The sequence below is a fragment of the Lepisosteus oculatus genome, chromosome 28, assembly GCF_040954835.1.
Source record: "Lepisosteus oculatus isolate fLepOcu1 chromosome 28, fLepOcu1.hap2, whole genome shotgun sequence".
Classification (NCBI taxonomy): Eukaryota; Metazoa; Chordata; class Actinopteri; order Semionotiformes; family Lepisosteidae; genus Lepisosteus; species Lepisosteus oculatus.
Window position 1 is genome coordinate 97452 of NC_090723.1, and position 16247 is coordinate 113698.

At 38.2% G+C, this 16247-nt stretch overlaps 1 protein-coding gene across 2 annotated transcripts; it reads left to right on the forward strand.

Annotated features, from left to right (window-relative positions):
* Positions 1-6548: 6548 nt before the first annotated feature.
* mettl2a (methyltransferase 2A, methylcytidine) lies at positions 6549-15148 on the forward strand. 2 transcript variants are annotated; one of them, XM_015361855.2, is made up of 9 exons: positions 6549-6735; positions 7742-7830; positions 8373-8722; positions 9479-9528; positions 10584-10644; positions 10739-10878; positions 11344-11450; positions 13504-13569; positions 14362-15148. In XM_015361855.2, exons 1-9 carry the CDS (start codon positions 6590-6592, stop codon positions 14523-14525), a joined length of 1173 nt encoding a protein of 390 aa, XP_015217341.1. In that variant the 5' UTR covers positions 6549-6589; the 3' UTR covers positions 14526-15148. The 2 variants fall into 2 exon arrangements, with proteins under 2 accessions (XP_015217341.1, XP_015217342.1); XM_015361856.2 differs by having other exon boundaries at positions 6550-6735; positions 8376-8722.
* The last annotated feature ends 1099 nt before the right edge of the window (positions 15149-16247 follow it).

Below are 16247 nucleotides of genomic sequence, written 5' to 3' on the forward strand. Positions count from 1 at the left end.
AATCTATCAGGAATTGTCCAAACTAACTTCCAGTTTATATTTTCAAACATTGCATTCCAAAAAGACAAACAAGAAGGGATAAGATGGGGTTTACAAAGATTTCTAATAGGAGTATTGTTACACTTCTTATCCTTTATTTCCACGCCATCCAAGAATAAATCAGTTGTAGGACCCAGAAGGAGGTCAGTCCTATTAACACTTTGATTTGCTTTTCATAAGCCCACTACACCTTCCGGAATGGCATCAAAAACTATTGCATATTCCTTAGGAGTAACAGGGAACTGAAATCTCTCCAGGAATTCAGGATAAGTAAGCAATCTACCATCTTCATTCAACAGTTGAGCCACTAAATAAATTTTGTTATTAAACCAACTATGTAAAAATAAACTTTTATTTTTAAACTTAATGTCTTTATTATTCCAAATATAATATGTGTGTGGTGAGAAGTTGTGTTTGTATAATAAAGTCCAGTATAATAGAACTTGCTTATGAAAATTAGATAACTTAATTGGGATTTTCTTTATCTCAAAGTTACATTTTAACAAAAAGTCAAGATTCCCAACATTCTGAAAAATTATGTTTGGAATAAAATTCCAAATACTATTTTTATTATTAATACATTTCCTAATCCAATTTATTTTGAAAGTTATATTTGACATAAAAGTCTATAACATTCAAGCCACCTTGGTTTTTTGGTTTACTCAGAAGGTGTTTCCTAATATAATGAGGTTTATTCTTCCAAATAAAGTTGTATAAGTTTGTCAAACTCATCAATAAGATGCGAAGTCACATTCAGTGAAAGCGAGGCGTACACAAAGCGAGATATACCCTCTGCTTTCGACAGTAGAACCCGACCTGCCAGTGATAGGTCCCTCATTAACCAAGACTGAAATCTTTTTTAGATTTATCTAAAATAGGCGTAAAATTCAGTTTACATCTTTCATCTTGGTCTTTACAGACTATAATACCAACGTCTTTTGTATTCTTTATGAGACCAAAAACTACAAGAAAACGTAACGTAGCAATCATATTGTCAGGGTACATGCAATAATACATGTACATTTTATGGAAAAAAAGATTCAACAAGGTAAATGCAGATAAGGCCCGTCCATGCTTTAACGTTCTTACAACACAGAAACAGACATTTCAGAAAGACATTCTGAAATAAAACATCTGTTTTTAACTGTCCAAACATGGTCTCCTCTTACTCCATTCCGTTAATAATTACGTTGCGCAAGTATAATAATTTTAAAAAATACAAACGATATTTTCATCTTCCTTTCAATGGGATTAAAATGTAACAAATGTATTTCTTTCCGATTTCAAGTCTTTCCGATAGCGCTTTGAGACTCAGCTCCGTGTATCTCTGTCGCCACCCAGTGGACATTTCTCGGAAGTGTCACCGCCCGCCGGAATTCGGAAAAGTCCCGGGACTGAAGCTGTGTGACTGGACAAGAGCCTGTCTCCCGCCTCCTGCTGAAATCTCAGCGCCGATTGGACAAAAGCTGCTCACAGTCCGGATCCAGTGGAAGGCCGATCCACTCCGGGTTTTCCGTAGCCGGCAGTCCGGATCCAGTGGAAGGCCGATCCACTCCGGGTTTTCCGTAGCCGGCAGTCCGGATCCAGTGGAAGGCTGATCCACTCCGGGTTTTCCGTAGCCGGCAGTCCGGATCCAGTGGAAGGCCGATCCACTCCGGGTTTTCCGTAGCCGGAAGTCCGGATCCAGTGGAAGGCTGATCCACTCCGGGTTTTCCGTAGCCGGAAGTCCGGGTCCGGTGGAAAGGCCGATCCACTCCGGGTTTTCCGTAGCCGGAAGTCCGGATCCAGTGGAAGGCTGATCCACTCCGGGTTTTCCGTAGCCGGAAGTCCGGGTCCGGTGGAAAGGCCGATCCACTCCGGGTTTTCCGTAGCCGGAAGTCCGGATCCAGTGGAAGGCTGATCCACTCCGGGTTTTCCGTAGCCGGAAGTCCGGGTCCGGTGGAAAGGCCGATCCACTCCGGGTTTTCCGTAGCCGGAAGTCCGGGTCCGATGGAAAGGCCGATCCACTCCGGGTTTTCCGTAGCCGGAAGTCCGGGTCGGGTGGAAGGCTGAACCACTCCGGGTTTTCTCCCGCCGACACTCTATACTCTTCTCCAAAAGCTTAAGTAGAAATTATGAAAAAAAAATGAAAACGTTTTATGAAAAGATCACGGCGCTGGGGTCAATGGGGGATGCCGGCTCTACGCGGAAGCAGCTGGAAGTCAGAACAACGCGTCCCTTTTTGAATTGTTTTTTTACATTTTTTAAAGTAAGCATTAACAAGAACAAAGAATACAATACAAATACAAGTACCGGTCTTTGGGCGAGATTTCACACGGATAATCAAACAAGAACGAGTTTGCCCTGGAATCCATTCCACTGCCCAACCTGAAAGTCAGAGCATGAGAACGGACGGATTGTAAGGCGATTGTGGTGTTGCTCGACCACATCAAGTAGGCGAGAAGTACAATCTGCTACTACGACATACGGTCTAATTATTCAATTTTCGATTATTTCTCATCTTTAGGCTATTTCTACATCTAATAACGAGCAAGTATAATGATTAAGCCAATGATACATTCTATTTTAGATTCGGTTCAGCAGTATTGAGCAGTAAAATAACATCAATTAATCTACAGGAAATGTCAGAAATAGAAGCCTTCTTTACACCATTTTGCCGATCTGTTCAGAGTGTTTTAACAACAGAACAAAACAAAAACAAACGTAAGGTTTCTGGGCTGCTTTGAGAAAGACAATGATCATCTATATTACTTTTAAATCTATGCACACTATTTATCTTTACCGGGTCGATTCAATGTACAATTTTGTAATGACGCCTTAACCTTATTATTCATACAAAATCATGTTTGATTCCACTCACTTTCCCCAAAGAGGTGCTCCAAAATAGTTTGACAAGATATTGTGAGATTGCAAGAGGGATCTGAAGTATTTATTAGTACAAGTATAACTAAATTGTTTTCCTTGTAGTCTAATAAAGGTTGTAAATTCTTCCATAGTTTCTGATGGGCTACTTTTAGTTTCTTAAAAGCATCAATACCTCTCTAGGAGTAGCTCTGGTTACGACGGATTGTTATCAGACTTATCACAAACATTATATCTATTCATAAAATCTGCTTGATTCTACATTTCATCATCCACACCAGTTAATTTGTTGACCATGCTTATACTATTTTAAACCCAGTTTTCAAAGCACGGGTTTATTTATAAAAGTTACTGTATTTCTCTTTCATTCTAAATGGTCTCTCTATGGGGGGGGTATGTTTATCCATAAGAGACCACGTGAGGAGAACTTCTTCATGGAAGCTGTTAAGTTTCAGGAGAAGTTTCCCTGCATCCAAATTGCATTCAAGTAAAAACTCTTTACCCTGTACTTCCTGAAAGATTAAATTAGGAGAAATATATACCACCTACTTTTCTTAATTTTGTAAATAATTCTGCATCAGTTTTATCTTTAAGATAGTATTAGATGCTCTACAACTTGAAGCATTTAGGCCTCCTTCTGCCTGTATTCGACAAATAACAACCATGAATAAAGTTGTTTTTTATTGTACTATGGTAGAGAATTTAAAAATCACATCTCTTTTTTTGGATTTTTGAAAATCTTAAGATATTCCAAGATAAACCAAGATATTTAATCAAATCTTTTATAGGGATATTACTTATGGAAGAGACACTTTCCACCAGCCATCAGTTCACTTTTTTAATATATAAAGGAAGACCAGATACAGAGGAAAAGACTTATAAAAGCACGGACCACAGAACACAGTTTGAGAGCCACTGCTAGTCTAGCTAGTCAGTGTAGCTAGTCAGTCTAGCTCCTGTGTATCCTCAAGTTAACACTCCATAATCAATCAAGGCTTATTTATCAATGCACAACAATACAGCATGCAACGGTAGTTGTTGGCAGTGAAATGCTTTTCCCACAAACTTGCCAAGGAGAGGAAGACGGAAGTTGACAGAATTAAGGTTACAGAGAAGAATACAATAAATTACAATTGACAAGATTTACACAATAAATAACGCAAAGAGATATGGTAGGAATAGGAGTTATTTAGCACTGTCATTTATATCCTGAGAATGTGAAGTATCAGGAAAGATGTGGGTGCACCTTATCAGTTTAAAGTGGAGTGACTGTCAGTGGTCGTTTGTGTAATTGCTAGTGGCTGCTGTGATTGGCTGTTCAGCAGTCTTATTGCCTGAGGAAAAAAGCTGTTTTGAAATCTGTTGGTCTTTGTATGCTGCGGTATCATTTTCCAGACGGTAGTAAAGAAAACAGATTGTGGTTTGGGCGCCTGGGGTCCTTGAGAATAAACCTGGCCTTCTTGAGGCATCTAACAGAATAGATTGCCTCGATGTCCAGTAGCACGCAGCCAGTGATGAGCTGTGCTGATTTCACCACCCCCTGCAGTACTTTGCGCTCTAAGGCAGAGCAGCTCCCATACCAGGCAGTAATACAGTCAGTTAGGATGCTTTCAGTGGTGCACCTATAGAAGTTGGTCAGGATATGTGACAGCATGCCGAACTTCTTACGTCTGTGAAAAAAGAATAGGGATTTCCGTGCTGTCTTGGCTATGTGGTTGGTGTGGTGGGACCAGGTTAGGTCTTCTTTGATGTTAACACCTTGGAACTTAAAACTGCTGACTCTCTCCACTGCAGACCCGCTGATGTAAATGGGTGTGTGTTCTGCTCTCTGATGTGTTCTGTAGTCCACGATCAACTCCTTAGTCTTATTGGTTTTCAGAAAGAGGTTGTTGTCCTGGCACCATGCAGCCTGGGCAACCTCCCCCTGTACGCTGTCTCGTCACCATTCGTGATCAAGCCAATGACCGTTGTGTCGTTGGCAAACTTAATGATGGAGTTTGTTTTGCTTTTGACCGCACAATCGTGGGTGAATAAGGAGTAGAGGAGAGCGCTGAGCACACAGCCTTGGGGGGCGCCGATGTTCAGAGTCAGGGTGTAGAATGAATTGGTGCCTGCCCTTACCACCTGCGGACGTCGCGTCAGAAAATCCAGGATCCAGTTGCAGAGAAGGGAGCTTATGTCCTGGAGCTTGGTGAAGAGCCTTGAGAGTACAATGGTGTTGAACAACAAACAGCATTCTCATAAACGTTCTTTTCTTATGTAGGTGTGAGAGGGTAATGTGTCCTCAGTTGGTCTGTTCTGTCGGTATGCAAATTGCAGTGGGTTCAAGGTGTAAGACAGTTTTTGTACTTGTTCATCATCTGTTGTGTCCCTCCCTCTCACTCACCGGTGCCCAGGATGACCACAGTCCCCAGGCTGGCTCCCTTCTTCATGACAATGGTGGCAAGTATCTTGCATCCCAGCAGGCTGTGCTGTATCTTGGCAGTCAGGGCTTTAAACCGCTGGTGGCTGAACATGGCCAGCTGGTCGTGGAGGGTGCTGCCACTGAGAGGGATCTGAGCCAGATGGCAAAAGGCGAGCGACTGGCAGCCTCCTGCTTCCCCTGCTTCTTACTACTGGGACTCAGTTAGAGTATATTGCAATTCCTTATTTGGAAAATGGTTTAATTGGGGGAAAAATAGGACGATATGTAATAATATAACTAATAAGGTTAAGGAGGTTTCATGTAAAATAATCAATCATATTTACCCAATAGAGACCCTTGTTGTGCAGTACTTTAAAGTTAATATAGATGATAGCTGTGTTTTATGTGAAAGTAGCCCTGAAACTATTTAACATTTATTTTGGTTATGTCCTTTGGTAAAAACCTTTTGGATTGATTTGAAAACTTTTATTTAAAAAGAGGAACCTATTGATATTAGTTTTAAATAAATATATGTTATGTTAAATTTCAATCCCATTGGAAATTATACAAAAATATAGTTTGTAATTAACTTCATTATTATACTGGCATGTTATTCTATACACAAAGTGAAATGGAGTCCTACGTTTGAACAGTTTAAAATAGACGTAAAGGCCTATTTGCAGAGTATTTCAAAATGCAAAAATACGAAAGCAGGTGTGGACTTTGTCTTTGTTTAATCTGTTTTCATAATATGAATATTGTAATATGTACCCCTGATGATGTCTTTTGACATGTTATGTGTACTCTTGTTTGTCCCCTTCGAAAACAATATTAAAACATCGTTTGTAATAAATTTAATTATTATAATGGCACGTTATTACAGTATATACATAAAATGAAGTGGTCTGGGAAGAACCCTTTGTTTGAGCATTGTAAAATGGATGTAAGAGGGTATTTGCACAACATTTCAAAGTGCAAAAATATGAAAGCGGTGCGGACATTATTTTTATTTAATTTGTTTAATCTTTTTTCATAACTTGAATGTATCTTGTAATATGTACCCCTGACGATCTTTTTGTCTTGAACTGTTATATGTACTCTTGTTTGTATTGTCATTTTTGTTATTCTGTTATGCATAAATAAATAAAAAATACTCTTGTTTGTATTGGATTTTGTTTTGTTGTTGTTATTGTTCAAATAAAAAAACGTGCCCCTGCAAAGTCCTTCATCTAGTGACGTGTTTCCGCGCCGCTGTCGCTTCCTAGTTCCGGAAGCCGGACCATCATGGCGGCTCTGGGAGACGTTGAATTGTGTTCTGGTGGTTCCAAGTCGGTGTTGAGTCCGACAAATCTTTCTGGGGACTGGAAGAGGCCGCAGTTCGGAACACGGTACCTGACTGATCCCAGTCGAGTTTTCCAGCACAACGCCTGGTACGAGTGTTAATGGGTTGTACTTTACATAGGTGACAGTAATGTTTCAGGGACAGTTGGCAGCCTGTGCGAGGCAGTATGAATTTGTGAAAGGAGTTACGATTTTTGGCGTGAAAAAAGTTTGTTGTCTTTTTTGCTACCATCTTACTATAGTGTTGTTTCTAAAATATGCTGAGCTTGACGTGATATATTGAATATTTTTATCTTTGTATTCTCAAGTGCATGTTGATATACAGTAGGGTCGAATGCGACCACGCTTACCTGACGTACAAGGGGGGCGCTGCGTCTTTGTCCTCTCCTTCTTTTTTTCTGACTTTTTATCTTATTATTAATTTGATTTTTATGTTCTGCATTTTATTTCTTTATTTCATTTTCATGTTTCTATGTTTTATTACGTACATATTTTCTCACCGACAACCGTTCAAGTGCTGGATGATCAGCGACGACTTGACGAATGTCTGGCTGCTTTACTTGTTGTGGTGTCACTTAGATGAAACATTCAGTCATATAACGATTTTTTTATACCCAGTTAAATTTGCGCTTTATAGTGATTCGTGATAAATACAAACTCGCATTGCTTTTTCAGAGTACAGAACGTGTTCGTACATTATTTATAGGTATACTTAAAAAATATTACAGCTTGATTGGCAGGTTATCGATGTTTTATAGGGGAAATACATATTACCGTATCATGATGAATTGCGAACTTTTTACAACTGCACTATTGAACTTGAGCTTTTCGGAGCTAGTATTTGTTTTGAATGTAAAGCCCTTTGAAAAAAAGTTATGTTTAAGCTAAGGTTTAACTAATAACGCTTGTACTCTTGTTAATTTCAAGATTAAATATTTCTTTAGAAGGAAACTTATGAAAACTGTAACCTTATTCATGGTAGAAGGTTAAGCAAACAAAAGTGGTATTTAAAGGCTACCAAAGTTTGGGAAATCAGAGGAGATTTGGACTGTTAATGTCACACAGAGCTAATGTGTCTTTTCCGCTCTTTCTCAGGGATAACGTGGAGTGGACAGAGCAACAGGAAGAGACCGCTAAACAGAAGGTCCTGGAGAACAGCCAGCCACTTCCCCCAGAGGAGCAAGGTTTGTGAGAAGTCTGTGGTGGTGTGATGTCCTAGACTCTTTTATTTCCCTGTTGCTATACATTTTTTATTTTCTGTTTTCATTAGTGCATGGCACTGTCTTTTAGGTCTGGTGTTTTCTTGGCAAGTATACTGCATTGCGGTTAACATGAGCCTTCAAAGGGATGAGAAAACAGTTTATTGTGCTGATTTATATTTGCTTCCATTCAGACTTGCCTGTTGAGCCTCTGGAATGGAATTTGACACTGTGATATAATAAAGATATGTTACCTCAGTAATTAGGACAGTTGATAACACCAATTAGATCTGCTAAAATTCATTGTTTTTTCATTGTGCTTTAGAATAAAAAATCCCTTACCCCTGACTGCCAGATTCAGCACAGTATAGCAGCTTATTTAAAAGTGATAGACTTCTGCCCCTTTGTCTATGTTACACACATCTTTATCAATTTGAAATTGTAAATGGTCCTCTCTGTAGCCTCAATCTTAAAGGATGACCTTCAGAGCCTTTATTGTGGGCACTCATTTCACTGATTTCTGTCAGCAGAGGATTATGAAAGCTGTGCAAATGAATACTGGAATGATTTCTACAAGATCCACGAGAACCGCTTCTTCAAGGACCGCCACTGGCTCTTTACAGAATTCCCTGAATTGGCTCCGAAACAAGCACAGTGTTCCCACACAACAGAGAACTGCCCACAACAGGACTGTTCAGGCCTGTTGACAGGCACTCAAGTACAGTGCCAAGGTGGAAGATCCCTACCAAAGACCTTTATCCACTGTCATCCTGTAAGGTGCCAGTCTAACTGTGAACAGAGCTCCTCTGATTGTGCTTCCATGAACCTGAATAGCAGCGATTTCCCAGGGTCATCTGCCACTTTCCGTATTTTGGAGGTAACTATTTTATTTCTTATGATCCACTCCAATCCGCTGAAATTGAAGTTTGACATTTTATGATTTTTTTGATTTATCAGTAGTGCCAGCTGAGGTTAATTTAAACCAATTAAAAATTCCGATGTTTCAGTATAAATAGGTAACTTCCAGGTTTGTGCAAATATAGAACAAATTGGGTTTAAGCTGATACTTTGGTTTAATTTAAGAAATGGCTGGATCAATTAAGTTCAAACTACCAAATGGGCCAAATCGCCTCCTTTCATTTGTCAACTTTGTTCTTATGTTCTAGAAGTAATAAAAATTAACATTGAAATCTCTTTCTGCTGTTAGTTTATTCTAAATTGGATGAAAGGTCATGCATCTCCTTTCTTTCTTTGTCTCCAGACCTCCAGATTTCTTTATTAACTTATTAATAATAACTTATTATTTAATATAATATTAAACTTATTATACCGGGATATTATGGGAAAACTGTACTATTTTTCCCTAGGAAGAAATTTTTTTTAAACTTGATGAGAACAGTTAGTTTTGATAAATAAACCATTTATCTTCATCACAATATGAAAACTGACCAAGTCAGTATTGGAATTACTTCTTGCTTCATATTTGATTTTGTGGCGTGTTTGAACCCGATCTTAAACAGAAGGAGTCCGTGGGTAGAGAAAGATAGACAGGTGTCTTCAGATACTGCAGGATTATATGGGCAGAAGCTGAGGTTCTGTGTGTAACAAGATGTTTGTGGCTGGTTGTGTGCAGGTTGGCTGTGGCGTAGGAAATACAGTATTTCCCATTTTAAAGACAAACACGTAAGTCAGTCCACTTTTCCTTTTTGACTCTATGCATTAATCAGATAAACTGTATGTAAAACTTTGAGACAAAGCAGGAACGGATGAATAGTGAAGAAAACTGAATTTTTTTATATTACGTCCTTTTATGACAATCTTTGCTTGATTTCAGGGTGTTCAAACCACAAGCACAGTCATTTTTGTTGAATGAAAAAGCTAAGATTCTTGTATTATTCTGTCGTGGACTGATACTAAAAAAATGAGAATATGTAATAGAGCTTTATACAGTCAGATGAGTTTTTTCTGTTGTCCATTATGCGTGTCAAGAAGATTGATTGACTAAGAAACATCAATTTGTAGCTACAAAGTTACCCAGGGAGAGTCTGTAAAATGCTATTCAGGCATATTGTTGAATCTGATACACTGGCGTCTTTCAAAAAACAGATGGTTGAGACTCTTACAGTAGATCATTTAGCCACTAGCAGTCACATGAGCTAGATTGGCTGATTGATAATGTCTATGTTTTGGATTGCAAGTTACATTTGGAGGCAAACTTCTTAAGTGGGCTCAAACAATTTTGTAATTCATTGTTGATTAATATTGATATTTATAAATATTGATTGATTGTTTTATCTGTATGTTATGGAATCTGCTTTAACTTGTACCTTAAATTGCTGGTTTGAGAATCAGAATCTGAGGAGTAAGGACAAACAGGAGTATTGACAACCTGTCACAATGTCATTGGTGCTGATCTTGTGGCCGTACCCCACCCTTTCTATCAGTTATGAGTCTTGTGTAACGCATATTCCATTTAAGAGGATCTTTCATACCCTTTGTTTAATGAATTCCAATCCCTCATAAAACAGACAAAGAACTCACAGTTTTAATAGTCATTTATTTTTTTCCACTTAATTCAATTCCCACATATATAATAACTAAACGAAAGCTTTTACACACTTTGTTTACTTTTCTTCTCATTACTTTTCCTCTCTGCACCACATTGGGTTGCTCGTTGGTGGTGTTTTATCTTCACAGTGCATTTTGTTTCCTGTTTTTTGTTGCCATTTTTTCTGCAGTGACCCTGGGCTGTTCGTGTATTGCTGTGATTTTTCCACTACTGCTGTGGAGCTGGTTAAGGTGAGAAACCTGCCCACTTTCAAAGGCTGGAGTTTCAATATAGAAAATGTCCCCTCCTGAAATAATTCAACAAGGACTTGCTTCCTCACCTTAGGCTAATGAGGAGTACAACCCCACACGCTGCCTCGCCTTCGTGCATGACCTGTGTGATGAGGCTGCCAGGTTCCCCATGCCAAAAGAGAGTCTGGATATCATTGTACTCATTTTCGTTCTGTCTGCAGTTCACCCTGACAAGTGAGTTGGTTTGGGCAATTCTTGCCATCTGTCTCAAAGAGCATGTATGTTGAATGTCTGCTCATCCGACCTAGTCAGCTGTTATGCTTTATTGGGTTTTATTAAATTTCCATTTTTATGCCACTCTACTTTTACCTTTTTAGACTTTAGTAATTTGGATCAGTATATGTTTTTATGATGCAGATCTTGGAGGTTTGATTAACTTAGTCCCAGTTCACATTGCAGGCTCCTTGTAGTTGGTTCCTCTACAAACAGTACAAACAATGAAACCCACTACATTTACTAGTGCACCATGTGTGTGAGTTAAAATAAGAAATCCATCGTAATTAAGGTAGATACGGTATTTGGGTAACATAATGTAGTCAGAAATTGTACAATACAGTTGTCTGTTGCCTGTATCTCTTCGAAGGGGGTTGTCTGAATGTTTAAAACCCAGGTTTGTTTTTCCCCTTTCTGTTCTCCCAGAATGCAGAAGTCCATATCCAGACTCTGTGAACTTCTAAAGCCAGGAGGAATGATCATGTTGCGGGACTATGGGCGATACGATATGGCTCAACTACGCTTCAAGAAAGGTGCTTATCTTTCAGCTTTTTTACAAAATATACATCTGTGGATTTTGTTTCAGTATCTTAGTCCCTTTGTACAAATCCATGATTGAGTCAAACTTTACTTGTAAAATACAACAGTTGCATTGTTTGAGTGTTGAACTGATTGTGCTCTCTTTGAGATGTTTGAAGTCACTGTGAGATTACTCTAATAAAACCCGTAGCATGTTTGCCAAGAGTTTGCCAACATGAGGAGGTGATTTGACCCATCGTGTTTCTTTTGTTATTGATCTGAGGATTACGTCCTGCCGTTTCTTTAAGGATGCCTTGGAATTAGCTTCAATGACAATACTTGGCAGCATGTTACAGACACGCACTATCCTCAAATAAATAATTAATTTTCTCCATTACTCTAAACATTTTTCCTTATCGTTTACACCTTTTCCCTCTGGTCCCTGAATTGGGGAATGTTGAGTTAATGTTCAGCTACTCTTAGGGACCTCTACACCAGAGGTTTTAAACTGAATTCTTGGACAGCCTGATTTTGATTTAATTGTAATATTTCAAACATGACCCCAAAGCAGTTTATAGGTAGCAGCACTTTTAATTAAGTGAATGTTTTGGGTTATTGTCTGTCAAAGAGAAGAAAGAAACATCCTGTAAGTGTTGGGGAAAAAAATAGGTTAAGTGTTTATTTGATATGTCAAGTAGAAACAAACCAGACACTAAACCCTCCTGGAATCCAGTTATCTAAAACCTGCAAAGGCTGGTTCAGTTGTAGAGTCTCTTTTTCTGGATGTTTGCCTGTGAGTCTGAGTGTTTTTGTTGTTGTCTATTTGTCAGTCTAATTCCAAATTAGAAGGCGTGGTCTTAAGAGTGCCTGTGTTAAAATAAGCAGGTGCCTCAAAGATATCCTTTACAGAGCATCTGTCTTTTAACTTTAGTTCTCTCAGGTTTGTTTAGGGGTTTGATACTGAGGTAGCTAAAGTGGTAAATGGCTGTCTTTAAATTGGTGTTTTAAAAGAAAGAGAATACTGATTCTGACTTTTTAATTTACACATGGCTGGTTTTAGGTTTCGTTTGTTGATTTGACCAGTGCATCATGTGACCCAAGCACACACTTGCAAATGATGTTTGATCTCAGGGTTTTCTAATTCTGACAGGGGGGCTGCCTCTCAAATTCTCATATTTCCAGTTGAGGTTATGTCTCAAGAATGCAGTCTGATTCACACAAGCCAAAACGTATAGGCTTGTTTCCCTTACCTTTTGAAGGAAGAGAAATAAGATGAGATGGATGCACACTTTATTTTCACTAAAATAAAGTTATGAGCTGCTGTCAACATTTCTGTCCTTTATCAGGGCATGCATATGTGGCTAAAAAAAGATTTTAAGTAATCAAACATTTGTTTGTTACATGAATTACATAGGAGAGTAAGCCTTGCTTTATAAATTAATCCTTCCTTTCTTAAATATATTTTAATTAAACCAATTAGACATATGTAAGGGAAAATACGTGTGACCCAATATATTTAGAATAATCCAATTAACCTTATTAGTAGCAATTTTTGTTTATTCAAGGAGATTATAAAATGTTATGTAACATCAAACATAGTCACCATACATTTAGTACACAGTACATTACTTTTAGTCTAATTCTGTGTTTTAACCATAAGGCATTACAGATGAAAAATCCCAAATGCTTCCATCTTTACAATTACTATTAATATCACTACCATTCTACAAGATGTTGTCTTTTTCAATAGCCACATGTCTAAAATTGCATGATTAGTCTAAAAAAGTTTATATCTGTAATAGTCTATATATATTAGTCTAATAGTCTCGCTTTATAAAGTGAGACGACACTGGTAAGTCAGGTTATGGGATGTAATGGAACTCCGGTTTTATGCTGAGCTTTGTTTAAATTGCCTTTTAGTTTTGCCAATGTATACATTTCTTCATGGAAAAGAGATCTTATAAAAAGCACCCAGTGTGGTACATGAAATAAATCCATTTATATGATGTTTTTCACCTGTGAGAATATTTTTAATATTGTGCAAATGCTGTTTTGTCTTTATTGTAGGAAGGTGTTTGTCTGATAACTTCTATGTCAGAGGAGATGGAACTCGAGTGTACTTCTTCACACAAGGTATAGAGTGTCTTCCTAATGGCACAAATAAGTAGAAGAAAGACATGCAAGAGAGAACTAATAAATATTAGTGATGCATAATGTTGCTTTTTAATTTCATATTTTGCAAATCTTTGTATCAAAGCGAAAAAAAGAACATTTGTATGAATGAGTATTAATTTTAAATGAAATAATTATTTCTTAACAGGTAGCTTTCCACAATCTGTATATATCCATCCATTTTCTCATCGCTTTATCCAATACAGGGTTGCATTTGAAGCCGGAGCCTATTTTGGCAAGCAACAGATAGCACAACTGAAATTGAGCACAGCAAAGCAGCAATGCTTTGTGTTACCATGCCACCCTTATATACATATGGTAATGTGAGTGTCTAAGGTCGACACCTTGATGTACAGAGAAATAACTTTTAATGTACAGAAAGGACTTTTACCAAACAAGGAGTGCAGAACGGTCTTATTAACTGCAGGTCCACTGCATTTCTTATCTAGGCAACTAGTAAGAGACAAGTAGAGGTAGTGAGAGAGAAGGCTCCTTATATATTACGAAATAGTCAAGGCAGGTTTTTTTCAGTTCTAAACATTTTGTCTTCTCTCTCAATACTGCAAAGTCTGTTGGACTCTGAAGTCACCTGAACATTAATTCAAATAATGGAATTCCAGAACAATTGAGCTTGTTGGGCTGTTCAACTGAGGTTCTAGATTGCAAATGTGCAGGCTGTTCTAGAAACGGGATGGTTGTTTTTCATTTCAAGGTGCCATTGACTTGTTGCTCCTGTGTGCTTGTATGTTCTAGATGAGCTGGATGCTATTTTCACCAGTGCAGGGTTGGAGAAAGTGCAGAACCTGGTGGACCGCCGCTTGCAAGTCAACCGTGGCAAACAGCTGACCATGTACCGTGTCTGGATCCAGTGCAAATACTCCAAGCCATCGCCATTGAATAATGGCACTCAGGGCTAAGCAGTGAGGTCAGGTTGACTGGAATAGCTGGATTAGAACTGGGCCTGTACTATGGGGATAGTATATGGGGAATGTTTTCACAACGTTGCTGTTCTTGTACACTGATGCCTTTACTTTAGGCACAAGGTGCTGTTTCTGAATTAGGGTATAAAAAAGTTGCTTTTAAGTTCATGGAGTCAATTATTTATCCTTTGGAACAAACTGTCTGTCTCTTGCAAAACAACAGATGCTTTTTAAAATGTTCAAGTAGGTAGCCATGACAGTATGCGTAAGCTGCAAAGGAACATGTAAAGCTTTATTGCACCCTGAAAGGAAAAGAGACAATGTTTTGGCCATGGAGTCTTCAGTGAAGAAGGCTCCACAGCTGAAACGTTGTCTGTTTCTTTTCCAGATGGGATAAACCTTTACCTGCTTTTTAAAATGATTAGAAGATGGTTCAATGATTTTTTGTCATGATGAATTTGAATATTGGAAGTTACAAATGAGATAACATGCACAATTCAAGTGACAGCACAGGTAGTCTGTACTGATATTGTGTGACCATGCTGCCATTGGTTTACCATCAACAATTTTAGTGTTGTTTTTAAAATAATTATTTTGGAATAAAAATTATATAAAAGAGACTTCCTTTATGCTATTTGTTTATTCTTTTCTTTACATTTAAAACTGACTATTTTTTGTTATGTACCTTACTAGTTTTTATGTTTAATCTTGTCTGAGCCCACAGCTACAAAGCCCGCGATCATACATAGTAAGTGTAGGCACACTCAACTTTAACCCACTAGCCTTTTAACATCAGTGGAGACACAGCCCTGAACTAGCACTGCCTAGAGGATCCATAGTCTGCAAGCGACCAGGAGGCTGTAGGGATTGTGAAGAGCTGAGAGAGACCTGCCAATGAATCCCACTACTTCCAATGTCCACTTATCCAGCTGTTCACTGCTGCTTGGGGAATAGGAGTTGGCAATGGACTTGATGCAGACTCAAATGTGTGATGTCTGGGTGATGGAGCTCAAGCAATCTCCTTTCAAGGTTTAGCCACCACAGATAGCATAAACCTGGATTATGAAATGAGCCCCATGGAAACTGTTAAAATCATTCGGTAATCCACAGCACATTTAGTTTTCTTTGTTTTTCTCCCTCCTACCACAATTTCATCAAGATAAGTGCAGAGAAATGAACTGACATTTTTACAAATTGTAGAGTAAAGGACTTGTACTTGACAGACAAATCTGCAGTGTAATGGAATATATTTAATTCTTCCCTCATGTCCTTCATGCAATTTATGGCTCCTAACAGAAAAATACAAGTGTGTGAACCAAATGATTTACATTTTTTTGTCTTCTGTCATGTTTATGAGGAAGCACTTTCATAAATTGACAGAATGTGATTATTAGCAGACTTTTTAGATGAGGATATTCCCATGGAAAGTCGCTGCGGGAGGAAGAAACCTTATAGTCCTCAAAGTTAATTCTCAGGTATATCCAGTTAAATATTTTCACTTATTCCTAGAATAATAAGAACCATATTTAAAATACAAAAGGGCTATAGTTGGCCGAAACGTTGTGTTTTTTCTCTTCTTTTTTTCAGCATGGAATAAACCTATTACTTGTAAAAAATAAATGCATGTGTCCACAGTCAGAGAAATATTTTAAGAATGTAAGTCTTAAAAGATCAAATAATGTAAACATATCTATAGATAACGTGTTTACTTCATTATAA